Source organism: Anopheles funestus, chromosome 3RL (assembly GCF_943734845.2).
Source record: "Anopheles funestus chromosome 3RL, idAnoFuneDA-416_04, whole genome shotgun sequence".
Lineage (NCBI taxonomy): Eukaryota > Metazoa > Arthropoda > Insecta > Diptera > Culicidae > Anopheles > Anopheles funestus.
This window is the reverse complement of record NC_064599.1, coordinates 57,937,835-57,965,373: the sequence shown is the minus strand read 5'-3', so window position 1 is coordinate 57,965,373 and position 27,539 is coordinate 57,937,835. Positions and strand designations below refer to the sequence as shown.

General features: G+C 43.8%; 2 protein-coding genes across 17 annotated transcripts; one reads left to right on the top strand and one right to left on the bottom strand.

Annotated features, from left to right (window-relative positions):
- Window positions 1–862: 862 nt before the first annotated feature.
- Window positions 863–15,172, bottom strand: LOC125771386 (uncharacterized). Of its 16 annotated transcripts, none has more exons than XM_049441952.1 (10): window positions 14,108–15,171; window positions 6,151–6,253; window positions 5,877–6,090; window positions 5,650–5,789; window positions 5,486–5,527; window positions 5,323–5,414; window positions 5,220–5,250; window positions 3,664–5,009; window positions 3,228–3,603; window positions 863–2,062 (listed from the first exon to the last, which is right to left on the bottom strand). In XM_049441952.1, exons 1-10 carry the CDS (start codon window positions 14,147–14,149, stop codon window positions 1,446–1,448), a joined length of 3,003 nt encoding a protein of 1,000 aa, XP_049297909.1. In that variant the 5' UTR covers window positions 14,150–15,171; the 3' UTR covers window positions 863–1,445. The 16 variants fall into 16 exon arrangements, with proteins under 16 accessions (XP_049297909.1, XP_049297911.1, XP_049297913.1 ...); XM_049441954.1 differs by having other exon boundaries at window positions 3,664–4,853; window positions 14,108–15,170; XM_049441956.1 differs by having other exon boundaries at window positions 3,664–4,709; window positions 14,108–15,168.
- A 7,364-nt stretch (window positions 15,173–22,536) lies between these two features.
- Window positions 22,537–24,015, top strand: LOC125771412 (carbonic anhydrase 4-like). The gene has a single exon (XM_049441993.1). The coding sequence runs from the start codon at window positions 22,606–22,608 to the stop codon at window positions 23,701–23,703; it is 1,098 nt and encodes a 365-aa protein (XP_049297950.1). The 5' UTR covers window positions 22,537–22,605; the 3' UTR covers window positions 23,704–24,015.
- The last annotated feature ends 3,524 nt before the right edge of the window (window positions 24,016–27,539 follow it).

The window sequence follows — 27,539 nt, the reverse complement described above, 5'->3', positions numbered from 1 at the left end:
TGTGGTTGATAGATTGCACCAATGGCTACATTTTCTTCTTGGACGGCCATGCCCTCAGATGTCTGTGCCATAAGTTATTCGAGGAACCAAGGTCCATACCCTGTTTGAGAAAATGTAAAATTTTCCTCATTTTTGCATCAAATTTTGCCTATAACTCGGTCGGTATCCAATGGATCGCCAATCTTTAACCTGTGGTCGATAGATGACACCAATGGCTACATTTTCTTCTTGGACGGCCATGCCCTCAGATGTCTGTGCCAGAAGTTATTCGAGAAACCAAGTTCCTTACCCTGTTTGAGAAAATGTAAAATTTTCCTCATTTTTCTGCAATTCAGCAAAATTTTAAATGTGATATATTTTATTGCGAATTTGTTGCAATAAGTTTCTTTTCACTCAAATAATGCTTTAAAAGAAGAAAAGAATAAAAAATCAGAAAAAAATTTCAAAAAAATTTTCCACTCGAAAATTTCATAACGGGTAACCCCTTGCAATTTTTTGAGAAATTTTGCAAAAAAAATTAAATTGATTTATTTTAATGTCAATTAGTTGCAATGTGTTTCTTTTCACTTAAGTAATGCTTTAAACAAAAAAAGAGTGAAAAATAATAAAAAAATAAAAAAATTCTAAAAACTTAAAAATTTCCTAAGGCCTTAGATTTTTTTTTTAAATTTAGCAAAATTTTCAAAATTGATTTATTTTAATGCCAATTGGTTGAAATAAGTTTCTTTTCACTCAAATAATGCTTTAAGTAAAAAAAGGATATAAAAATATATATATTTCTTTATTTGGCCTACGTGCTTGAAGGCTTTTACTGCTTTTATCTTTCCACACCACAAAATAATGAAGTGGTAAACGAATAGTCTTCAATATTGCATCGAATCAATTTTATTTACTTGTGCTTGATATCATCTCTTGCTACTTAAATAAGTTACAATCAGCTGCAATCATGAGGAATGCGATTTTACTATGCGGTTTTACACCAAATTCCAACTGCTGCTTTTAGCGTTTCCCTTTTTGTGTCACGCAACGGTCCATTTCACCCAATGCAACGCAGGAAGGCAAGATTTCATGCGGTTAGCTTGGTTTTCTTATAAATATCCGACTTTGTTGTTTAATAATGATTTCATGTGTACGCTTTCTTAGTCGTTTGATGAATAAATCTAATCACAGTGGCAAGAGGAAAATGAATGCATTCTTAAAAGAAAACTGTTCCATAAATATCTTCACTGCTGGCTTTACTAACGATCCCTACTACAGTTCAATAACAGTCACGTCCATTACGTTGGTCTCGATAGGTCTCTGCTTCTTCTAGCCACCATCCTGTCTTTGTGAAGTGATTAAAATATGCTAAACCAGATGAAACTAAATATTAAATGAGTATTTTTTTCATGTATACTGCTTCCCTTTAGCTCGGCGTCTCGCTATGCTTTCGTTTATCGCGGTTTCTACTTCTTTCCAGGAATCTCCTGGTCGGTGTAAAGTCGCCGTACGGCTGGACGCCGGCCGCGAAGTCTACGCGAACGATTACGAGCACGCTGCAGCACCCAGCTTCCGTCAGGCTTTTGGAACAACCTCTGAGCCGGTAGCTCGTCAAGTGACTGACCGAATCCTTCCGGTGGAGGCGGTGCCGGCCAGTTAAAGTTCGCCGGCAAACCACTCTTCTGGGCGTGACAGTTCGGGATATAGAGCACCGGTATGAAACCCAAGTAACCGGCCGGTTGCTGTTGACCCTGTTGGTTTTGCTGGTCCGCCGGACAGTTGCAGGGTGCTTGGGGCACATTTGGTGGTGGGTAAGGATAAGGAACGAAGAAGTAAGGATACTGTGACACGGCTATCTGATAGTTCGGAGGTGGCGCATAGTTGTCACCACCGGAAGACGTTGGTGGAGATGATGTTGACGAAGGCGGTGGTGATGAAGAGGATGACGATGATGAGGCAGGTGGCGAGCTGGTGTCGATCGGTTTCGTCGGTGGATACACTCCAATTGCAGTACCCGGTGATCCCGGAACGGGCGTACTCGAGGTAGGCTGCAGCTGTTCTGGAGGACGGTCGGTAGTTGGTCCTGTTGGAAAGTCAACAAGAAATCGATCAGCACCCAAACGACCAGTTCCGAGACGAAATTAGACAACAGTAATCATGCACTAATATCTTCTACACCCATACTTGACCCCCAAAGAGTCTACCAAACTCCCGGGCTTCCCAACACCAGCAAACATTTCGGACCCCCAAAAAGATGGTGTAAGTCATGGTGGTATACTACCTGGAGCGACGGTTGGAATCGAAATACTGGCGTTGTGCGTTAGCTGTGCACCTACTCCGAGCGCTGTGTGATTAGCCTCGATTCCTGCGCCAACCGCCGTGGCGCTACTTACGTCGATACCACCGACCGAAACGTGCCCGGTATGATTAAGGGAGGTATCTATCAAACCTGCTTCGACGCCAACCGCTACACCGACGGATCCTGCTACAGTCACCTGCTGGGTGTCGATCATGTTTTGGCCACCGTGCGACACCTGTACGCCCTCGCCTGTCACCGTGACGTTAGACGTGTGCGTATGATCAATCGTCGCACCCAGAATAGAGGCGGATGCGTTGGCTCCTGCACTCGCTTGGACACCAGTCGCCGAACCTATGGAACCGCCGATCGTGCCCGCTACATTATGGTTCGGCCCGGTATGGGAAGAGCTCGCCGAGCCGCTAATGCCGGCTGTGGATACCCCCGCCCCTAAAGATATGCCACCTGCCATCGGATCGTGAACCGATCGATGAAAGATCATTCGTTAGTAGCGGTAAGTAGCGTAGAGAAGGTAAGTGATGCAGTATACTCATCGGCAGGTATTTACCGTGCGGTCCACCCAGGCCCAGCGATGCCTGTAGTCCCCCATTGCCCGGCTTAAACCCGATCCCGATGTGTACTGGGTGCGTGTGTGTGTGCGGTGCGTGTCATGTGCATGTTTGTAGATCGGAGTAGGTGTGCGTAGCAGAGTGCACGCGTGATAATGTGTATGCGTGTTGTTGACGTGTGGCGATTGTGTGAGAAAACGTGCAAAATGTTTGTGTTTGATTAGTGACAACATCGTTAGAATAAGGCACAATAGTAATATTTCGGTTATTCAGTATGCCTCTACTACTACCAGGTAATATAATGTATTTCTTATTGCAAACCATTGTAGAGAAACAATATGTTATGAATGAAGGATCGCGCTTCCGGTGGCAGCATACTTTACCTCCTTGTGGTGGACGTTGTCCCTGTCCCTGAGATTGACCCTGTGATTGGCCTTGCTGTCCTTGCGACTGACTCTGAGACTGTCCTTGCTGCCCTTGCGACTGACTCTGAGATTGTCCTTGGGACTGGCCTTGCTGTCCTTGAGACTGGCCTTGAGTTTGCCCCTGCTGTCCTTGGGGCTGACCTTGCTGTCCTTGTCCCCAAGACACTTGCACCTGTAGGTTGTGCTCTTCCTTGTTACCACTGATCGGTTTCTGGTGCTGGCCTTGGTGTTGTCCCTGGAACTCTCCTTGCGATAACCCTTGATGACTTCCTTGATGGCTGGTTTGATGCTGATTGTCAACAACTGGACCCTGGTGCTGATGTTGATGCTCTCCCTGCACGGATCAATGGTTTGAATCTAGAACCCCTTCATTTCCTTAGTTCTTAACCCATACCTGATGTTGACCGCTGTGTATTCCTTGGTGACTTCCCTGATGTTGTCCCTGGTGCTGTCCGGAGCTAATAGGCCCTTGATGGGATCCTTGATGTTGTCCCTGATGCTCCCCACTAGAGCCTTGATGGGTTCCTTGATGTTGTCCCTGATGCTGACCAGAACTGATCGGACCCTGATGTGACCCTTGATGCTGACCTTGATGTTCCCCACCATGAAGGCCTTGATGGTTACCCTGATGTTGTCCTTGATGTTGTCCAGAACTGACGGGGCCTTGGTGCGAACCTTGATGTTGTCCTTGGTGCGTTCCACTAGAGCCTTGATGACTGCCTTGATGCTGTCCCTGATGTTGTCCAGAACTGATTGGACCTTGATGTGATCCCTGATGTTGTCCTTGGTGTTCACCACTTGAACCTTGATGACTTCCTTGATGTTGGCCCTGATGTTGCCCAGAGCTTATGGGTCCTTGATGTGAGCCTTGATGTTGTCCTTGATGTTGTCCTTGATGTTGTCCTTGATGTTGACCTTGACCTTGTCCTTGTTGTCCTTGGCTTTGACCCTGTTGTTGTCCCTGACCTTGGCCTGGACGTTGCCCTTGCCCTTGTCCTTGCCACTGACCTTGGCCTTGTCCTTGAACTTGCCCTTGATTTTGTCCAGGACGTTCACCCTGGCCTTGACCTTGTATTTGCCCTTGACCTTGAGATTGTCCTGGGCGTTGTCCCTGTCCTTGCCCCTGCCCTTGCCCTTGTACTTGTCCTTGGCCTTGAGATTGTCCTGGGCGTTGTCCCTGTCCTTGCCATTGACCCTGAGTTTGTCCTTGTCCTTGTCCAGGACCAGATCCTTGACCTTGCCCTTGTCCCTGCCACTGACCTTGTCCTTGACCTTGACCTTGATTCTGACCTTGTCCCTGACCCTGCCATTGTCCTTGATTTTGTCCTTGTCCCTGACCTTGCCCCTGCCACTGACTTTGTCCTTGATTTTGTCCTGATTGTTGACCTTGTCCCTGTCCTTGTCCCTGACCTTGCCATTGGCCCTGTCCTTGTCCTTGCCCTTGTCCCTGTCCCTGTGTTTGCCCCTGTCCCGGTTTTTGTCCTTGACCCTGTCCTTGTCCCTGTCCTTGACCCTGTCCTTGACCCTGGCCTTGACCCTGTCCTTGTCCCTGACCTTGCCATTGGCCCTGTCCTTGTCCTTGCCCTTGTCCCTGTCCCTGTGTTTGCCCCTGTCCCGGTTTTTGTCCTTGACCCTGTCCTTGTCCCTGTCCTTGACCCTGGCCTTGACCCTGTCCTTGTCCCTGGCCTTGACCCTGTCCTTGTCCCTGACCTTGCCATTGGCCCTGTCCTTGTCCTTGCCCTTGTCCCTGTCCCTGTGTTTGCCCCTGTCCCGGTTTTTGTCCTTGACCCTGTCCTTGTCCCTGTCCTTGACCCTGGCCTTGACCCTGTCCTTGTCCCTGACCTTGCCATTGGCCCTGCCCTTGTCCTTGGCCTTGTCCCTGTCCCTGTGTTTGCCCCTGTCCTTGATTTTGATTTTGTCCCGGTTTTTGTCCTTGGCCTTGGCCTTGACCTTGTCCTTGCCCTTGTCCTTGCCCTTGCCCCTGTCCCTGTGTTTGCCCCTGTCCTTGATTTTGATTTTGTCCCGGTTTTTGTCCTTGCCCTTGTCCTTGCCCTTGCCCCTGTCCTTGATTTTGATTTTGTCCCGGCTTTTGTCCTTGCCCTTGCCCTTGCCCCTGTCCTTGACCCTGGTTGGGTGGTTTATTTCCTATAAAACAATCAGTTTACGTGAGTTCCTAGAACACTAAAGAAAATAAATTATTGTTTAAGCCATTGTACCTTGTGAGTTGCCGCTTCCACCGGTGCTTGGATTTGTTGGTGCTACAGAAATTTGTGCAGAACAAAAGTAAACGTTGTGCCATGACTAAGTGCTCGCTACGTCGATATACTAAACCTGCCGTGGTTCATTGCATCAAAAATAATCAAACCACAACCATACTTACCCGTCGGTGTATTACCACCTGTTCCATCCGGACGCATTCCTCCCGGAAACATGCCACAACCCTTGGGAAGATACAACTCCGACCATGGGCGCATCTCACCCCGCCGTCTTTCCGGCGGTGGTTCATCTTCCGATATTGAACTACAAAGGAAAATGGAACAATGCAGGACATTTGATCTTGTACTCGCAAAACCTTTTTTTGCTCTGAACCGATTCGAGTACTCTTACTTGCTGTACTGTGTGGGAGCATCGACGAATATTTCGACTGGTCGATTAGGTTCCACCACCCGGTAGCCGTGTGTATCCGCCACGTAGTGTGTCACACGCAACTGTCCGTTGGGATCGATATACCCATAACAACCGTAAGTGACACCGTCAGGTCCGCGCGTTTCATGGTGAAATTGACCGTTCGGTCCTACCTCGTAACCGTACTGATATGAACCTGTAATGGAATGAGATTCAATCAGCGACCCTTTCAATATCAGTCGTAGTTCGCTCTTACTTGTATTGAAGTTCGCTTCATGATATTGAGTTTTGCCAGGTTCATCAATTGCCACTATAACTTCTTGCTCGGCGCGAATTATGGAAGCAAAGACCATTAGCATCTGTAACGAAGATAGAAACGGTAAAGTTATGCTTAATACATTTTTCAAATGATTTTTTTGTTCAATTTAATACGTTTAAAGTCACACATTACTGACATTGACTGACAATATACTAAAGTTACTTCTGCAGAACATACTCAGCTCATTCAACGTACTTTCGAGATCAAATATCGTGGCATAAAAGATGTCCTCCAGAAAACGCTCGGGCGCTTTCCAAATCGTTACAATCTCCACATTCCTGTTTCCCGACTGTTTCGCAAATCTTACCACTTGACATTTTCCCTTCTCTTTTCGGAAGTGACAACTGGCGGATGGTGGGGTCTGTGCGGCATGTTAATCCCCACCGGTTGACATACAATTGTTTTCCTGCGATCGAATCGCACCGATGTCCTCGGCTCATGTGCGTTAGGCGCCGGCGTTTTGTCAAGCCGTTCGCCGTTCTGACAGCAAGTCAAACCATTTGGCATCTGGCAACGCACCGCCAAAAGAGGGAGTACATTGTTCATCAGCGCTGGGTATCGATACGGGTGGTAAATGGCTGTACCGTCAGCCAAGCATTCTTCTGTTTGCTGTTCAGTTTTATTCATACCAACCGATTGTTTGGCCCTTTATTTCTTCACTAAGCGTACAGAAAAAAATGGGGCGAAAACATTAGCTTCGCTTTAACTATCCTCTGACAAACGCAAGTGGTGTATTACGATACGGTTTGAAGGGTTTATTTGTCTGATGATCGATAAGGTGTTGACAGGGTTGATCGAGAGCGCATCGGTGCATTGTGCGACAATGAGTTATTCGTTGCACCGTGCATTCGATTGGGTAACATCCGATAAAGTATCTTGATAAAATGTGTATTTCTCATTCGTCATTCCTTATTATATATCAAGATGGAGTTGAATTAGAGTTTGATACGGCAACCTGAGGAAAATAATACTAGTTATCCTCGCATACCTTAGCGCCATTCATCACTTCACTTCAAGCCATTGGATTTCAATTCGTTTGAAGTTTTTACTCCTAACCCACAAACTCCGGATTGTCTTTCAATTTTGTACAACTAGCAACACCCTTCAGACTTGTTTAAAAGTTTTCACTTTCCCAGCAAAACCCACGTTAAAAAAGAGGAAAACCAAAGCGGAATGATTTTACAACGGAAAATAAATGTTTATCTCATTTCCTGTTTTACCGTATAAAAACTGATAACAACCCACAAATTGAAATACAACCCATCATCGTTATCGAACCATCGTTTATAGGAACCACAGAACAAACCGGCGGATGACTGTTGCACTTAGATTTTGCATAAATAGTGCAGTGTACGATCGAGCACATTTGCTTCATTCAATTACAATTATTCGCCGCCAAAGTATTGTACGAACGGTACGGTAAGACTAGCTCCTGCTTCCTATCCACAATGCACAGAACATTTTAATTCAATTAATGTCTCGCACTTATCTTGTCGCCTTCTTTTTTAACGCTCCCGGTCCCGTGTCCCAGGTACCCAGGTGGGCTGCTGATCCTGGTACAATCGCACGTTGCCCTTTTCAGCCTTGGTGTTGTGGATCACCGCAGTGAAGAACGAAGAAGCGTCTTGTAACATGATTATGCTGCCTCTGCTGTACCATCCTCCATCCTGTACGCATTCGGTATTCGCTCCACAGAAAAGGAAGCAAAACCCGACATTCATTCAGCAGATGGATAAAGCCTGGATACGAGTGTAGGCTCCTGCCAAGCCAAGGGTAAACATGGAACTGCATTATTTTTGTTTTGCTTCACCAGTGGTAAATAGCACCACACTTAATGGTTACACTGTATCGAAGGCATACGAAATGATCATGTTTTAATGCAGACCACCGTATGCACATCCGCCCCAAACCGTCCTAGCTTCCGTGTAGCAGCACGACCATGTAACTATTTCGACGCTTTCTATTAACTAGCACCAAAACTGTTTCAGTGTCGCTTAATTTGCTGCATTTTCCCTTTTGTCTTGCACTTCGGGCCGGCATTCGATAGAACTTTGTCGGTCAGATCCAGTTGAACATTCCTGCAGGTTCACACTCGTGTCAGCGTTTCTCAATGCCACTTTTCCAACGCACCGTACCGGTCGTTCGTTGTTTTTTCGCAAAACACTACAGTAAATCCTTCCATGATGAAGTAATTGAATGTAAAGAGTACGGAATTCTTGGTTCTTTCCACCTTTCTTGTGATGATGTTTTGTCATTTTATTCTCGTTTACCCTTTTGCCTGTAACGGTCGATTAACATTCTTGGGGTAATATTTTTAAATTGCATTCTTTACTTCAAATGGGGTGAAAACAAAGGAGTGTAAACATAATTTTCCCACTTACGATACTTATTTTTAAACTACATTATGACATATTTCAACCACTGTGGTGCGTGTTCTTGGTACAGCAATGCAATGTAAATTGATTGTACAGAATTCCATTTCCCTTTCGGTTCGTTTAAAAATAATTACACGCTTATTAAATGGAACAAATATAAAACATAATTATTTAATTCATTCCCATCTGGAAATTAATCCGTTAAGCTGGAATTTTTGGTATGATTTGACAAAAAATATCAACCAACATTAAACGATGTTTAAAATAACCAAATACTTAAAGTGACACAGTCAACAAGAAAAAAACAGCATTCAAATGACCCGCTTAGCATGATGAGCACAAACAATATTTCACAATGGTCGGTCAGCCCACTGACTGTGCACAATTTGGTAGCTAATTAGATTCACTTACAGCAGTGCTCGATTTGGTTTTTGCTATCTAGCTTCAAGGTAAATTAAAGAAAAATGAATTGCTTCACATAAACTCACCATAATTCAAATGAAAAGAGCAACTTTTTTTGTCGACACTAACATTAAGCTACAAAATGGTAAGCCAAGGTTTTATTTCTTCTTTCACATTTTTTTGCTGTTTGATGCTAAAGCTCTGGAGCAACGTTTATCTTATGCGACCTGGATAAGGATTATGAGCCAATTACTAATGCTCAATGGTCGCCCATTAGAGTAAATTTGATACAAGACGAAAGTGATACAAATATCATCATTCCCTCTCGAATCCCAGCATGGAATCCGACAACGGGATCGGTGCCAAAAATATAATCCCGTTGTCTAATGTTTCAACAATGTGAAACAGGCACAGCTAAGCATTTCCGATTCACCAACGTTACGACGGTGATGTTACTTTTAAGGTGTTACGCTTTACATGACGTAATGTCCAGCACCAAAAACGAACCGTCCCACACATACACACACACACACACGCTCGCGAACCAAACGCATGCAAATCTTGTTTTTGGTAAAGCTTAGAAGACGCCGGTGATTCAGTGATTTATTGTGTAATTTATTCCATTCTGGAGCTTCACAGTGTGTGTACAAATTGGTGTTATGATTAATGTTGCGATTGAAGTGAAGCTTCGTGTTCCGGCATCAAATAACAAACGATGTTAAATTTTTGAGTTAATTTTGCCTATTAACTTGTATTCATATCCCCAATATTTATTTCACAAAATAGTCAACTATCGGGATGAATTGTTTCAAAAAGATCTTTCATAACTAGGGTTTGTTTAGTGGATCAAGTAGATCTTTAAGTCGAAGTAAGAGAAATAAATACACACATACAGAGAGAGGAAAAATCAGAAATGGCCGTCAGATGTCCTTACGCCAAGAAGAGAAATGAGTTTAACGAACAAAACATTTAAGTTAAACACATATATTGAAAACATAGCAATATTGCTTCATTATTTTTGTCTTTCTTTGCATTACGTTTGGTTTTTCGTTTATTTTGCATTTTTTTATTTAATTTTTACATACTTAAAAAATCTACTGCTGTTTTTCAAAATACATTTTCTAATACCATTGCTTTACTGTTTACATTAATCGTTATTCACTTTATTCGCCGTAACTCGAAGCTTTAGTATGCTTGCTCCTCTCGAAACACACCCACCGAAGGCAGACTCGCGAGCAACATAACGCAACACGACCGATTCCGTCCGCCAGTCCGTCGGTTATCCTTCACATTTATCTATATCACCGCGTCTCTATCTACACGTTGGAAGCATTCGAAGTCGGCTCATGAATCTTCCTTCACTCACCATCAACCAGCTGCTCCACGGTGTGACTAAGCATCGGCACCATTGTCCATGTGGCGAGCGAGATCCTATACCCATTTATGTTCCCGTCTTCATACTTAAACCATCGCACTTTTATTATAATTCGCGCAAACCAAACCACACACGCCTAATATGGACGAGGTGTCTGATTTGTATCACCACGAGGGATAAGTACATCCTCAGGTCTAGTTGTTTATTTACCCTCGAAAATAACGTTTTATCATTGCATTAGATGGTCTGCCGCGTGCCGGCATCGGAACGTCTCGTAGACCTTGAATCAAGCATTGCTGAAGAAAGAGACGAACAAAACAAGCAACGTTTCGTTCGCGGCGCTCAAACAGCACTTCCCCGGATGACGTGCGTTAGCGCACCTTTACAGCACCGGTGCTGGCGCTGGATGGCATTTGGCAAAAGTGAAATGAAAAATTAAAAACATCTCCAACACTTCAGCGCGATCGTAGCGATCTGTGCGATGATGCCTCCTAAACACCTTCCGCAGTGTTCATCAGTTCCCCCCAAAAAAAAGCCACTCTCAGTGACGGTACGATCTTGATTAAGCATCATATAAATTTGAGTAATTTGTCCCTAAAGGTGATGCGGTTTCGTGATGGTCATTCGCCATTTCATGTCAAACAATTGCGATCTGTTTAGTGTTTATTCTTTCAAACTCGATTGCAATTTGCGCTTTGCTACTTCAGCAATTAGTGCATCGAAGATTTACGATTCGAATTGTCCTGTTTTTTTTTCTTGTCCACTCATCTTGAAAGCTTTTCTCGATTGTTAGACCATTCTTCCCAGGGTTGTTTGTTGGGTTTCACTGCTTGATAAAATAAATGAGAACGCACCAAATATTTCGCATCGTTTTCGGGTTTCGTTTGCAATCTAATGCGATTAGTAGCGCGCCTGCACTTACTTAAACCCTCAAGCGCCATCTAGCGGCAAATTTGTTTCCTCATGTTTAGCGTCCGTCCGGTGGTGCAATTGGATTTTTACTTCTTTCGTAAAGATAAACACACCGCGTGAGCTATCGTCGTCAACACCGATTGGAGAATGATTGTTTTACTCTTAAAGTCGCGATCGCCGGCCGGGAAAGGTTGAGCGCGATCGTAAAGCACCAACCATTGCCGTAAAGCTTTATCTTGCGCGAAGGTGGATGGAATACGATGCGGACGAGCAGTACACACAACATAACGGAAGTATGCGGCCACACAACGCCCACCCGGCATGGGAAACAATGCGTGAAACGTGCGTAAACGCGCTCGTCATCGTACCACGCTACGGAACGATGTGAATTTGACACATGCTGTCAAAACGGATCGGTGGCCCAAACCATGTGGAGGACACAGGTGATGATAATTACAAGCGCGGCTCGGCGCGCCGGAGTCAATAATTTAAATAATTTTCAATAACCACCGGCAGGTCGTTTGTAAAGCATTTAACAAAAGCTTGCAACGGTAAGTGACCCGACCGAAAACCCCCCGTTGGGGGAAGGGGTTTTTGGTTCGCACCATCCAAACCCCGGCACCAGTTGGGTAGTGGGTAGTGTATTTTGTTTGTTTCCACAAGTAGCTTATTCCCATCGGTTTTCCAACTTGACACCGGCTTCGGCACAATCAGCTGATGCAGCCGAACAGCACGTGGAGTTGGCCCAATGACGCGTGGTTTTTTTTTTCGCTCGTCGTGAGTTTATATTTCTTTGATGCCAATGTCAATGGGTCGTTATTGGTTGATAACACAACAGACAAGCAATTCAATTTCAATGGCAAAAGTATACACCTCACTAAGACATTGCTTTTGGGTAAGCTTTAAGGTAAGGATTTTTCTACCAGTCAGCTGTATATGAAACGCTTCAAAGGAATGTGCTAAAAGAACACACTAACTGGTCAATCTTTGACATTTTATTTAAGCACCTCATGAGATAGTGTCTCTCCGGGGTTGCTCCAAATGTCAACCAATCGCATGCCTCTATCAACTTAATGTCAACACAGATCCATAACATATGAAAACTAACTTTGGCTTTTAAATGCGAAGAAGATATTTATTATTCCGCGTTCTAGTAATTGGCAGCTTTGTGGCCAATCCTTTTTAAAGGCATATTAGGTATCATTTGAACATAAAAATTATTTATGATGCGAATCAAACTATTTTACTACCAACCAATATGTGTTCAAATGAATTTTTTATAAAGAATAGAAAATCATTAATTTTGATCCGTATACAAAACTACAAACTACAGTTTGTAGGTAAAAAATCAATTAAAAAAAAGCTGACTTCACTTAAAAAAGAAGCAAATTTTTATAAATTGTAGAACATTAAAAGAAGAAAAAAAAACAAAGCCTAACTACAAAATTTACAAAAATAGAAAAACGTACTGAGGTTACTTAGGTCAATAATTCAGAACAGAATTCAGTTGACCTTTAAAATATTAAGCCATAAATATCGCCAACCAATTTTTGGCACATCTAATTCAGCACCACCTTCAAAATTGTGCAGAACATCACGTTAATTACACCAACAGTGAACAGTCGGCACATCATTTCCCACGCCATTGCGGCATGACTTCATCCAACAACTCCAAACCGCGTTGTACTAATCGACAATCGGTGTGATAGTAAGTTCCTTTCGAAAATATTTGCACACCACATTAGGCTCTGCACCGTGCCGCAAAAAAAGCAAACCCGGTGCAATAATGCGTTCCGGCTTTTTCAAACACAAATCGAATTGATCGATTCGATTGCAAGGGTACGCACTGCTGGTACAGTCGTCTCTCGGATGCGCTAAAATTCATCCATGCCGATCCCAACCGGTCGCCGTCATCCGCAGCCCCGCCAAACGGCCAAAACAAACGCGACGTATTTGTTTCGATTGCATAATTGATTGTCCTACACTGGCGAGTGTGTGAGCGGCGCGCGCCCGCTGGTACGCAAAGCTCGTTCACCAAAAAATCCCGCATGATCCAAGCGGTAAAAGTCCCGCAATAGATACCACCTTCAGATGCGATCGAGAAGGGCAAAGAGAGCGAGAGAGATCGAAATTCCAAACAAAAAAAATACCCAAAGAAGAGGAACTCCAAAAAAAAAATCACAGTCCAAAATCACAACTCCTCCAACTGAGTGGTATCGTCGATGTCCATTGCTTGTTTATCGATCCAAACGTAAACTTCCACCGAAAAAATTTGAATCTGACCTCGGTATCATCTTCAGCCGCCGTGTGCTGTGAGTGTCATCCTACCGCGTTTAACGTGCCAGCAATGTCGTGGAGCTGTTGAAACGCCAGGTCGAGAAAGATGCCACCAACACAAAAAAAAATGGAAGGTCTAGCCAAATGTCGCACCGACCGCCATGTTTTCGGCCTTTAGCCGTTAGCTCCCTCTCACTGTTAGGCCCGGGGGAATGGCGTAATAACGGCATGGCACACGCGGCCGCTTATCGAATCCCCCTCAAAACACTTCCGTACGCATCATCACACCATGCCCTCGGTATTTGTTTGTGTATTCGATGTTTTGTGATGCTTTATTACCGGTGGTCCAGGTAATATGTTGACCTTTCCACCTTAAACAGCTCACCACCACACCACAGCCGATGCTGTTGCATTTGCGCTCTTGCGCCATTACTATTGTCTGGAACACTAATTAGTAGCACTTGCGCAGATCAGATCACCTGAACCGCGGTGACACAGGTACCTCTAACGGGGAAGTAACACAGGGTGAGTAAAATACACAAAAATCACTTACCAACACTAACGCTAAATAGCGCCATCTTCCGCACGGTGACATATTGACAGCAATCAATCAGCCACTTGTTGTTACGCGCCCCAAACTGTCAACACACGCTCGTTCCGTTTCCGTTTGCACAAACAAACCCCGTTGCCGCCGAACGATCGTTTGCCGTTCGGGCTAGAATCAAGTGCACTACTTGCGTGCGCAGAAGCTACCGGATCTTGCGATTGCACGCCTGCACGATCGTCACTTTCCACGAACCGCTTTTCCCACACAAACTGATCTGCCTCTAACGCTGCTGCTGCTGCACACACTACACACTGTTCTGAAGCATTAGAGAGGGCAAATAGAGAAAAAAAAACTCTGGGAGCTTAGATTTGTTGATCTACGCTAAAAGGGTGGGTGAGGCTCACGTATATATGACGACCGACCGAGATGACTGGAGGTTGGGCATGCGGCCCACGAATTGCTTAGATTGAAGATTCGCACATTCTTTGCACTCACAACGCACGGAAAGGTCCGGGTATTACGGTCTCGTACATCGTTGTAACCCAGCCACACACTAGAGCACACCTCGATCGTTTACCTATTCTTGTGGACGCGCTTCTTACGCTGTTGCCACACCGTAACCCTTCACAGGCTGTGTATGTCGCACGCAATGCACACCTTACCCCGTTGTAGCGGGGATACCCTTGAAATCAGGATGATCCCAAATGTGACAACCGAATCCCACGATCCGACCGGCTTAGGTTGCGAAAAACGACTGCATCCTATGCGCCCGGTAGCTGCGCTTTTTATATCCTACAGGAAGAACACCAGAGCTCCAGAGCGAACCCCCGTATCCTGTAACCCTGCAAGAATAAGCCCAGAACTCAGATAAACACACACACGGGCACGCGCGCGAAGGAAAAGCTCCGAAGACTCAACACGTACGGATGCTGCGCTGGGAAATGTGGGCACTCGCAAAAGGAGAAAAACGATTCGCGATCCGCACGACACGACCGTTACACCGTCACTGGCGGGAACATGGGCAACGTTTCCATTTTAATCTGCCATTATGCGGTGTGCGGCCCACGTTTTGCGCTGGGCGATCGAAACGTAACGCAACGCCACTCAGCGGTTTAAAGCTCTCATGCAAGCACAAATGCTGAAGCGTTTCTGTTACGTTGTGAAGCGTTTTGTTTAGCGCATGAGTGCTTCTTATGCGTGCGGATCAAGTCACTCGCGATCGTGTGCTGGCTGTTGATGCTTTATGTTGGGGAATGGATCGCCCCGTAAGCGATCGTTTAAACTTGCAGAAGCTTTGTGTGGTCCTGGATGAGTGGACGGATTAATTAAGGCCTTTTAGCGATCGTTGGGGATGTGAACGGAAGCAGCAGGAGATCATATTAAACTTGATTTTATGCAAAAGTTTGTAGTTTTTTGGTAAAAAAAATCACTTGCAGGCGTATATTCTTTTTTCGCGTTTAGATGCGATTACCTATTTTTTAACAAACTTGCTGATATAATATCGAAAATAATTACAATAACAAAAATTATATTTTGAAAACTTTTTCAATACACATTAAAACTTATTGTAATTTATACTAACGAATCTCTTGTTTATTAAACATGTTGGTTGGTTGTTTATACTTGCATTGAAATCATTTAGTTGTGCACACCTTTAACATGATCTAGTTCCATCTTTTAAACGTCTGACATAAACCGTCCCATCATCAGCTTGCTTCCTATAGTACGCAACAGTTTATAATCGTACCAACCTCTCGAGGAAGGCGCCATTTCATAGGCAGACGATATTCACTGTCCAAATTACAGTCACTCAAATGATTAGCTGCAATCTTCACTTCACCCGTCAGATGCGCGAACCGTCCACCGGCATCTTCCGGCGATCTGCCAGTCAAATGCGCAAGCTTGTTTGTGTATTAGCGAACGAAACGTTTACCTTCCCCGAAGTTCGAGTCGTCTGCCCGGCAGTTTTTATTATGGATTTTTTTTCGGAGGTTGATTTTATGCGTGTAGGTGGTTACGGGTAAGGTCAGTGGACAAATAAAACGCAGAGTAAAAGATTGTGTTTCGGTCCGTAACCATTCGAAGGAAATGGTGTATATGCAACCGGGATGTGAGCTGCAGACACACACACAGACACACACGCTGGACAGCTTAGTGGCGAATTTCATAATAAAAGTGTCAATAAATTTCAAATGAGGTGGAACGCTTTTAAAGCGCTTCAGGTCCTGGAGAGTTCGGTAAATATTGAAGAAAACAATACAAAATACATAAATTCGTTATCTCACACTTGTTAATTTGCAACTAAATTTAAGATTAGATGGAAAGGAAACATAAAAAGACGGAAAATATAAAAAGAATTTAATGATTGCTTTTTAGAGACTTAAACAAGGTAAAAAAGGAAAACTTGAACTAAAATAAAGTTGAACAAATGAATATAACGAATATCCGCATAACAAATAAAACAATAACTAAATAAAATGACAAAAAGAGATGAGAAAACAGAACAAAAATTAGCCCAAATTATCACCCAAATCGAATTAATTCATTGCGAAAAAACGCTTTTAATTAAATTGTTAAATGGTGCTTAAAGTTGCAGCACCACCACCATTCCGTTCCATTGACCCCGAGGACGAGTGGGTGGCATAATCGGTGAACGATTTTCCCACAGAACAGGTCAACATTTCGCACCGTCCAGAACCATGACGCAATGAGTCATCGTCTCGTGAAAGATTTGGTATTCTTACATAAATGGCAAAATCATTTGACGTGTCTATCTATACATTAATTCTTTCCTTCACCTTCCTAACATCGCACCCGTACCAGGTGGAAGAATACACATCCTCCCGGTAGCGCCCACGATGCATGGAAGATGATATGGCCAAACGAGAGAAAAAAAATGCAAGCGTTGGCGTCCGCTCCGAACGGTCAATTAAAAAACGGTTTCCCAACGCGCGCCATCGTTCTAGCGTGAGTGGCTCTACTTTTGCCACGGATGTTGTCGTTCAATCGCACGCTAACTATGCAATCTACGTCAATTAATATGAACCACGAGATGGATGCTGATCGAGGAACGCACATCAGGACTCACTGCCGACTGTTTCCGACCATCGTGCAAAGTGCGGGGATTAAAATGTAGCTCCTCGCTGTGCTTCGCTTTAAATCCACATCCCTAGGGCACATGTAATTATTTCTCTAAATTACCCCATTTAAAATCATATCGTCCTCGGCAGGTGCGCATAAGTAGTGTGTGTCTGTTGTGTTACGAAGTTGTGAACTTCTGCTAGAATGGAAGTAAACAAAATAAAAAATCACGAGCGATAAGCTAAGCTAACAGTTGCGTTGATACTTGTTGGCTAGCTCCGTTCTGGTACATCCTGAAGTTAAGCGACAACAGGTATTAATTAAATAATGTCTACAACATTCACCAACATCCACTAGTACCAGCAGCTAGACTTTCCTTGCAAAACCTCTTACCAATGCATAAACCGATAACACGCACGATTCATCCATTCGGAATGTGACTTTTCGACTGGTTTTTTATTGCGTTTGTTTGTATTTTTTCGTACCCTTATTTTCGTACCCTTGGAACTAGGGATTTTCCACTGAAGATAGTGATGGTGGTAAATCTATAAATCAAGTCACTTGCGCTGACACCCAGCCCAAGAACGATCGGATTATCCGCTCAATTAAACTATAGCTAAAGGTTGGCCATCCGCTCAATGGCAGCGCATCCCTGGACGGTAATGCTAATCAGCAACTCCTAGCCGAACAGGAACCCGACTTCCCACTTACCAGATTGAGCTGATCGGTAACAGCACCATCCGTCCGGTCGGATAGCAGGATGGAAGGGATTCCTCTTTTGTGCATCCACAAACCGCACCAGAGCACTAGCTACCAGATTGTATTGCCCGATAAGCGGGCATCTGATTGACATCGGACAAACCAACCAACGACCGTGCAAAACTGTGCATCAGATTCCCAACTGCACGCCAATCAAAAGGCCACCGAACGGCCGTAGATGAGCAAGATCTTCCAGAAGATCGCGATCGAGCTTTCAGTCTACTTCCGTTTCAGCACGGCAAAAACCCATTCCTGCAAAGCCTTCAGGAAACTGAGACCAGCGTACGAGCGCACCTTCACCATTTGTCAGAGATCGTTTAATATTTTGAAAATAAAAACGTCCTCCATGATTGATGCAACGCGCTCCATGAATTCATTCGCCATTCGCCAAAACTGGACCGAGTCCAAACATTCACTTTTGGCTCGCGATCCCGGTGATGATCTGCTCGGGTACGGTGCAAGCAAATAGAATCGCGTTAACCTTCCTTTTGCTATTTGGATAAGATCGAACATTAGGTTAAAAGTGCTCAAACAGCTGTTTGCTTACTCAGTTATATGTAAATCCTTAGGAAAGAGATCATATCGATGGTTTTGTCTGCTACGGGAAACGTTACTCCTTGTGCGATGGAAGCTCGGTACAATATTCGTTGCTACATGCTTAACCTTTGCCGTCATTATTGAATTAAGCATTTGAATGTACACGTTTATCCTTATTCTGTTTGCTCCATTCAGCTGTAATATTAATAATCGATGTTAGATTTCAATTGGCTGAGGTTATTATTAGTACACAGTTTAGTACTAAAAAATGGCGGCACACCAAACTATATTTATTTCCAAATCCCATTTTTGTTGCAACAGGATCAAATTGATTTGTTTGAGGAGCTGAGAAACGTCCTTCAAGAATCCCAAAAATGTAAAAGTAGCTAGTCCAGATGAGATTTGATACATGACCTCTGTTGCAATCTATACATCGTCAAGGCATGAGATCATAAGACGAACCCAACTTCTTCCTTTTTCGGTCCTTTTTTCGGGACCGTTTTACTGGTGAGTAGAGAATTAACTCACTGTCAAACTGTTTGTAAACTTACAAGCAAACAAATCTTCATTAGTAAAATTTTACTATTTAATCTACAAAATTTAAATCCACCAAAACTGTTCAGTTTCAAAGAAAAGATCCCTTCAACAGAGCATCCCTAATGAAGAGCAAAATTTTAATGACCATCCCATTACAGTGCTGTGAAAGAGGTTGGAATCATGGGACTTCTTTAGACTTTACAGTATACTGCAGAACAGAAACGTTTTCATCATGCCAACATCTACATACAACCACAAAATGGGTTACAAAATGCAGGCGAGAAAACCAGCGACGAGGAAGGATGTAAAAGCTCAAACTTAGCACGTCATTGCCGGGGAGTCATTTAATTTCTCCCCAAAAAAAGACCCCTTTTTGCCACTGAGGGGGATCCTTCGGATGTCCGCCCCTTTTGCGAGAAATTCTGAATGAAGGCTTCTACTGAGAAACTGCTCGCTGAAAAGGTTCATCCAAAACCAATCAATAATGATGTGTTTACACTGCCGGACACATGATCTTTTCTTTTGCATCGCCTTCACGAGACCTCTTTTGTACCGGGAGCTGTTCCCAAATTCCCAACCATCCCACGGAAGCGTACAAACGTACTCGATGAATCGAAGAATGATTTCGTGCACGTTGTGTGATTGGTTTTTTTTTTGTGTTCTCTCGCATGAAATCTTATCTACCGAAACGCATGCATTTGGGGCCGGTTCCATTTTTTTATTTCGATCAGTGTGGCTTTCAGGACTGCACGCCATCAATCCAGCGTTCCTTCGCGTACACTTGTACAGTTACGATAATAGACCGAAACGGTAATCGATGGCAGTCGCCAAAATTACATATAATGAATATTTATTACTCCCTTACTCGCTCTCGTATCGGATCCCGGGCAAAGGGAATATCGGAATAGTAGCGAGTTTGACCCTTTTTTTGACCAGTGCATAGTAGCATTCTTAAGATCCTGGTGATGCTCCCTGTTTGTATGTTGAATCTCTGCTGCGTATGGGCAAAGGAATGAAGATTTGTTGCGCTGGTAAAGAATGTGACCAATGAATTGTTTTCCTCTTTATTGCTTGCCCCAGATTGGATGTTTGTGCGTTTTACGTTACGGTTGCCGATGCATAACGAAATCCTTGTTGGCAGTGTTTTGGCACGGTAAAGAACAGGTTGTTTATTTCATCGTACATTTTTTTCACACCACATGATATAATGCACTTCTCGGTTTCGATTTTTCTTATTTACTCTTTGCTTTGCAAATCATCAGCCAAAAATTCATCTGCTACAGGTAAATAAAGTCAAGAAAAGTCAAAAATGGGAGCTTAAAATTTCTGGAGGTTGTAATCAAATAACCAGATCAATTGTTGGTACTGAAACATGGAAAATCTATTTTATCTTTGTTAAGTTTGTGTACCTAGTTATACATACAAAAAATGCTTAAAAATCACAGAATAGAACCTAGTTCTGTTAACTACTTATATTAAAACAAATATCCTTAAATTCCTTTTATAACACCGGACTCTTCGAGAATGTTTCTCTCCCGAGTATTCTCCCGAGTAGCAATGGCAATCCAAACCACAGGATACATTTGATACAACCTCAAGCACAATAATCCTGTACGACTGTCAGGGGGGGGGGGGGGGGGCGGTGGACAAAAGTTCAACCCAACCCCTCGTGCTGCCAACTGAGGGCATATTCACCGACCATAATTAAAGGGCCCAATGCCCTGTTCGCATACTGACAGGTTTGCGGGTACGAAACGCTTTTCGGTAGGATTAATTTGAATCCATTCCGACCATTCCCACTGTACGGCATCAACAGTGATCAAGACGTGTGATAGCCCCCAGGTGCAAGCGTTCTCACACCGCCAATCGCATGGTTCTGTGAAGTTTTTCGTACCATTTCTGCAGATTTACCACCCCTAGAGCGGTTGAGCGAACCGCGCTGTCACGCCGTTTCGCAGCTAGGAAATGTTCTGTTTTGCGGCACAGATTAATACATTCTAGATTAATGGGAATTTCATCACGTCATATTTCTGCACGTACATCCGTCAGTGAGGCATATGCATGCCCTAACCTAGCCGATCTGCCAAGACATTTTGATGACATTGTACGCAACAGTGGAGGTAAGTGATCTTCTGTGAAGGAAAGACATCTTCAAGATTATCCGTGCGATAGATACGGGGGCAAACAAAGTAAATAATGTTTGCTGATTGCATCTGAAGTTGTTCTAAGAGAAATGCCATGCTCGTCTCAGAGGATCCCCCGTCGAGTAATTCCAGAAAAGCAGAAATGTATTTTACAACAGGAAATGAAGTTCATTCACAAGCTCATCAGAAATTCCTTCAGAATATGAATCCTCATTTTTCTCTTTTTGTCCAAACCAGTCATACATTTTTACCTATTAAAAAGCTCAAATCAACCAAGGTACGTATTAAAAAATTAACCCAAATATTGCAATCGTTTCGCCTCCAGGAATGCTACCTCATCAAGAACAATCGTGGCCACCGGGCGTCTACTTTCTCCAACCAGGAAAGTGTTCACCACATTCTACCCTCATTAATAAACAGCCACTCAATCGGTGGCCACTGGCCAAAAACGTCGTCACGTTGGGATTCGAGTGAGGATTTTCTCAAATTACCCATAAATTACTGGTAATCATTTCTGCACACAGCTTCCAGCAAATGGTCCAGTTTTGGAGGGGGCTGGGGGACTTTGGCTCATTATTATCTGTCGTATTATGGCACAAAATGGGTCTCCACATGAAACGGTGTAAGATGGCAAACAAAACGGGAGCTAAAAATCATACAAAAATTGGGATTTTCATGCGCAAATTGATTCACCCTTTTGTACGGGAGTGAAAATAAGTTCTGATGGAATTTTGATGCACCTCACACACATCGACTCTGTTGTGTGTTGAGACGAAAACAAATGTAGCATTACTCATACTCTTTGCATGGTCCATGCAAACCTCACGTCAGTCTGCATTTGCCAATTTATCACTTGTCCGTTGGGTCCTTAACTGTGTTTTTTTACTTTATCATACAAAACAACGCACAGCTGGAACCAAAGCTTACCGACAGCGACATCCACTTCCAGGGTCTGTTGTCGTACAAAAAATAACGAGCTGAAATGCAATTACTCTCTTCCCGAGCATGCTGAAATGTATGAATTCTTCACACATCCACAAAAAGCAGATCGTTGTTTTGTTGGGGTTCTGTGACCAGTACAAGGAGAAGGAAAAAAATATACTTATCGACGACCGGTTCCATGAAATCCATGCTCGAAATTATTCCCATCCGGGAGAGTGCAATTTCAACACCGGAAATCCAACACATTCTTCGTTCTGGCAGTTTCGAAATTTTGGCAGTTTTATATTGGGAAGCAATTCGCTAAACGGAAGTGGAAGTGAAAGTGAACCGGAACAATGATAATTAGCATGGATTCATTACATTTGATTGCAAAGAATTGTTCTGGACGTTGAAAGGGATTCTACCACCACAAGTCTGGGGTCAAACTTTTGCCATTTTCATCGCCCAACCCTTTCAAATCTTTCGATTCTTGTTTCTTAAACCGTTCTAACCTAATTACTGTCAATGATTTTTCCAATCAAAGCAACTCACGTCCATAATCATCAGTATTGTTTCAAAATCAAATCGTCCAAAATGTCGCAAACGTCTGTTCCGGACGATCAACAACAAGAAGAATCCTCGTCGGTCATCTCACTCACAAACGAAGCCTTGATATGGTCGTTAGCATCCACCGAAGCGTACCAACCTGCACCCATCGACATTAACGTGGCACGGGCAGAGCAAATAGAACTTCCTGCCCTCCGTTGGAACCGCTACGAGTCGCTTCCGACCAGCATAAAACTGACCAACACAGGCGATACGGTTATTTTAAGTGCCCGTTGGAATGCCGAAAGTCCTTCACTGGAGGGTGGTGCTCTGGATGGACGGTACGTCTTCTCGCAACTTCATTTCCACTGGGGCCAAACAGCACTGGACGGAAGTGAACATACGATCGACGGCTATCGATTACCGCTCGAGATGCACGTGATACATTTTGCCGAACGTTTCGGTGATCAGCAGGATGCCCTTACCGTGCCTGGAGGAGTTTTGTGTTTGGTGTACTTCTTCAATTTGAAATCGAATCCGAACCGATTTATGGAACCTGTTGCGAAAGGGCTCAGCAGTACGGTACTCCCGGAATCGTACATCAAACTCGAACCGTTCCCACTGATAGACCTCTTCCATAGCTTCGTGGACGAATATTTCCTATATTGGGGATGTACTAGGAATGGATCTCAGGTAGCACCGATGCTGTGGATGTTATCACGCACCCAGGAACCAATCGATTTTCATCAATTGAAACAATTCAATGGTGTACTAGATCGTCGTATGCGTCCTCACTACAACCTGCAACCATCGGACACGGCTCCGTTGAAGGGAAGACACTTGTTTCACGTCAATCCTCGCACACCGATGGCAGTCAGCACGCTGATGGTTGAACCGCCACAAAAGTTCGCCCAAACACGGTGGCTCGTTGACCGGCAGCCAGTTGATTGGAGTTCACCGGATGCATGTCGTCAGTACATTGCGATGGTGCGGGAATATCTGGCCAAGAAAGACAATGACGACGAGAATAAGATCCTATGTCCAGAGAATGAATCCACAACAAGTTCTAAGTATTAACGTTTGGACGCAGGACTATTTATTCAGCCAAAATCACAAGAACTCCTGAAGCGACAGTATGGAGAATTCAAGAACAGGAGTACAGGAGAACAGGAAAATTCTAGTAGATAAAAACAGACAGCGCCAACAGGTCCAGCAGCTAAATGTCACGTCTAAAAAGATATCATTAATTTCATTACCAACATGAAGCATTCTTATGCTTATTAATATCAAACCTAATATCGCAATAAATCTTAATTTATTCGGTGTGGCACCAATTAGATAAAATGCAATTAAACACTAAAGGAATTGCCAAGTATTAAAAAATCTTGGAGATCTGAAGTTGGAGTCGGAAAATTCCTCATTTCTGTAATCATTGAAGAATGGTATAAACTTTAAAATACTTAGCCAGCCTTGACCTTTACATGTCTTGACATTCAAACTAAGCCATACGAATTCAGCCAAGTCAGTTTACTGTTTTTCGCTGAAAACCTTCTCCAGAATTTTCCCAATCAAAGTTCCCATGTCGCTTTCAATCAGGCCACTGTTCAACACACCTAATCCTGTTAAGGACCCGACGCCCTTGGACAGTGTTCGTGAAAACCTTCTCGATCGATTACCGTTCGAACGTGTTGACAAGAAGAGCCCTTTTTGCGTATCAAAAGGGGACTGCTAAAAGGTGAAATAAATTCCAAATCTGACATTTCAGCTTCATTTAGTGAAAAATAAAAACAAGATCACGGCCCTGGGTTACACACCTTATACTTATTTTCCTTTTCGTCACTATCAAATCCGTCGTCGATTAGTGCTACGGGAAAAGAGGGATCCATTCAGCAAAGAGGCGATGCAAAAACAACATGGAACAGTGAAGAGCAGCTTACCATCATCCGTATGATCATTCGAAAGGGACCGAATGCAACGGTGTACGCTCTCCCTATTCCGAAACGGTTGGTACGCTGAAGTTCAAGGTAATGGATTAAGATATCGCCGGACCACCGGACACACGAAGGGGCTCAGATTTTCGCTTTCTGGTGCGCTGTCGCTTCGAATGAATGGCAGATGTTTGGACTGCAGATGAATGCAAATGTAGGACCCGGTAGAATGACGCGCTGCAAAGTGCATCGAGCCACAACGAATGCATCAATCTTCTGCCGGATGAGAACCAGCAGCAACACTGCTTTTCGGCCCGGCCGCACTTAATCGAGCATAAAAACAACGATTAAAACCCACAAAAAACCTCACGACGCATCGGTGCACCCAGTGCGGGGCAGAACTTTAAGTTCAATGCTCTTAAAAGATATGAAGCAACATAAACGAGCTACCTGGGCGCAGGATAATCGATGTCTCATTCACGGGGATGTAATAATTTATTCCACGGATTGGCTTTTTTTTTTATTAACACAAATCAAATACATCAAACCCCGTCCTTCGTGCATTGGGCGAAATATCTAATCGTGCCAAGGGCTTAATGCAGGACATAAATTAACAGGAGACTCTCCACGTCGGCTTGACATGTCAGTTTGCAAACTTATGTAGTTTTGAAAGCGTTTCCACTTCATTAGCGGACGTGATTGTAATTAGCATAGGAATGAAGCTGATCCATTTCTCCATTCGCCTGATATTTCATCCTAATGAGCAACAATGTTGGAGGAAATAAAAGCAATTAACGTTCTTCCTTTGATACTGTTTTGTAACTTGACTCTTTCTAAATGTCTTATGATTTGAAAATCTTTTAAAAATGTTTTTTTATTGTCAAACCATTGTCAAACGGTTTGAAGCATCCTTTTGTTAGGACAATCTGATATAAATCCTTTCCCAAGCACAAACTTGACTCAATGTCGTAAAGCCTTCTCGTCCTTTTTCGTCTACTGATAGGATCTTCCGGTGCCTTTCCAGTTGATAAAACCTATCCGATCTCCGGAGCACGGAGAGTTTAAAGTGACTTTGAACAAAAAAAACCCTTTGCTTCAATACAAGACCAGATTTAAATTCTTGCTACTCAGAGGAGGATATCCCGTCCATTGCCGTTAAACCAGCAAACTTGCCATCTAGCTAGTCTCCCGGCCAGATAAGCATCACGTTTGAATGATGGGGGCACGATCTATCGGCCATTATTTACACAGTGTCCAGAGTGTCTTATCAGATCGCTCCACAACTCGGCGCAAACCCGATTACCAAAGTACAGTTTGAGCCTAACGGATTGATCTTGAACTGCTCACGGATCGTCCGCACGCTTATCGGCACACCGGAAAGGTGGTTCCGCGCCCAAGCGTGCTGCCTAATTATTGATATTAAATTTCCCTGAAAGTAGTAGTACAATAGTTAAATACAGCTTTGGAACTAACAGCTTTTCCGCTACCTTATACCCCGTTCTGAAGTCCGCGGGGATGAATTCTGACATCAAAGACGATCCGGTGCAAAAAAGCTCAGCTTACCTGCGCTCCGTACGTGTGCCGTGTGGCAGGACGGAACACAGCATTAAGAACAAACAAGCCAATTAGTAGCTCGATAATGGTGCCACCATAAGGGAATCGTTAAGCCGCCAGGAACTGCATCGTGCGTACGTTCTGCAAAACCGTTGATTAATAATTTCAAACCAATGTTATCAATTCAATCATGCCAATAGCGATTATCAGCAGCGTGGCGTCGATTGGGCCATTAAAAATTAAATGCACATACACAAATAATTTACCCACCGGTTTGCCGAGCGTTTGCAGAATGCTCTTTCCTATGGGACAACAGGTTTTTTTTTCTCTCCAGAGCGTCCAGAGGTGTTGCCTACAGCGCCAGAGTGGTGGAATCTTGCCTATGCAACCTTGTGCGGGATGGATGGGTTCGAAGAAAATGCAAAAGGATATACTTTTCAATCGATGTTAACGATCGTTCGATTGGATGATGATTTAATTCGTGTGCCAGCTGACCGGTGCAAGCATGATTACACACTAAAAGGATGCATTCCGGTTGTGGGAAGAAAGTCGTCCGATCGATCCACTTCGTACGTGTACGCTGCACTGATTTGTTCTAGCGATGCCGATCGATGCGATACGATCGATTGAGTCATTGATGTAATTATGATAGCTCTGCCGTTCCAAGCTCATGCCATTCGTCGCTATCCGTCAGGTAAAAGCTGACCACTCAACAAATCGTCCATTAATCAATCGTTTGATCCTCGCACGATCGTAGTGCGATTGGATAGAGCTCACTGTAATCTTGTTGCATGGCAAGGACAATTCTTCAGACGCAAAAATACTAAGGCATTGTGAGTAACCAGCGGGTTATGGGGTAATAACCATATAACGAGCTGATTGTTTGGCTGTCGATGAATATGTTATTGCATTTTAATGATATATCCGCTCCCGCTGGAATGGATCATCTGCTGCTGCTGTTGCTGCTACACATTGCCATTATCCGCCAAAGCATGTGAGGCTTAACAGAAGATCAGCATGAGGGTGAAAAAAAAAAACAGATAATAATATCACCGCATAAACATCGACCCCGCTTCAATGCAGAATGCGCCTTTGGATTGATTCTGAATCCGTATCGACACTTTCAGCCACCCTTTGGCGCTTTGCAACATAATGTCAAGGTTCTGCGCAAGTGTGCGATCGTACAGACGGGATGGGAATGGGGTATCGGACGACTTCTCGCCGGCAACAAAATATATCGTCCGCAGCGAAAGGTGAAGCTCTCAGGCCGGCCACCTTCAATGCGTCTGTTAGCATCGCATCAATCATAACGATATTGTTATTTGTTACAATACACACTTTAGCGCGGCGTTTGGAAATATTAGCCATCGATCGATACATGTTGACCTAACCTTCGTACCATGCGCGGTGGTTCTTAAGGATGGACATATT

Excerpts from the sequence above, each read along its gene's own strand:
- LOC125771386 (XM_049441940.1), bottom strand. The coding sequence starts at position 14,149 with ATGTCACCGTGCGGAAGATGGCGCTATTTAGCGTTAGTGTTG. Across the intron at positions 6,254-14,107 it reads GCTATTTAGCGTTAGTGTTG|ATGCTAATGGTCTTTGCTTC; the intron begins GTAAGTGATTTT and ends TCTTCGTTACAG. Across the intron at positions 5,528-5,649 it reads AGGTGGTAATACACCGACGG|CACCAACAAATCCAAGCACC; the intron begins GTAAGTATGGTT and ends AAATTTCTGTAG.
- LOC125771412 (XM_049441993.1), top strand. The coding sequence starts at position 22,606 with ATGATTTTTCCAATCAAAGCAACTCACGTCCATAATCATCAGTATTGT.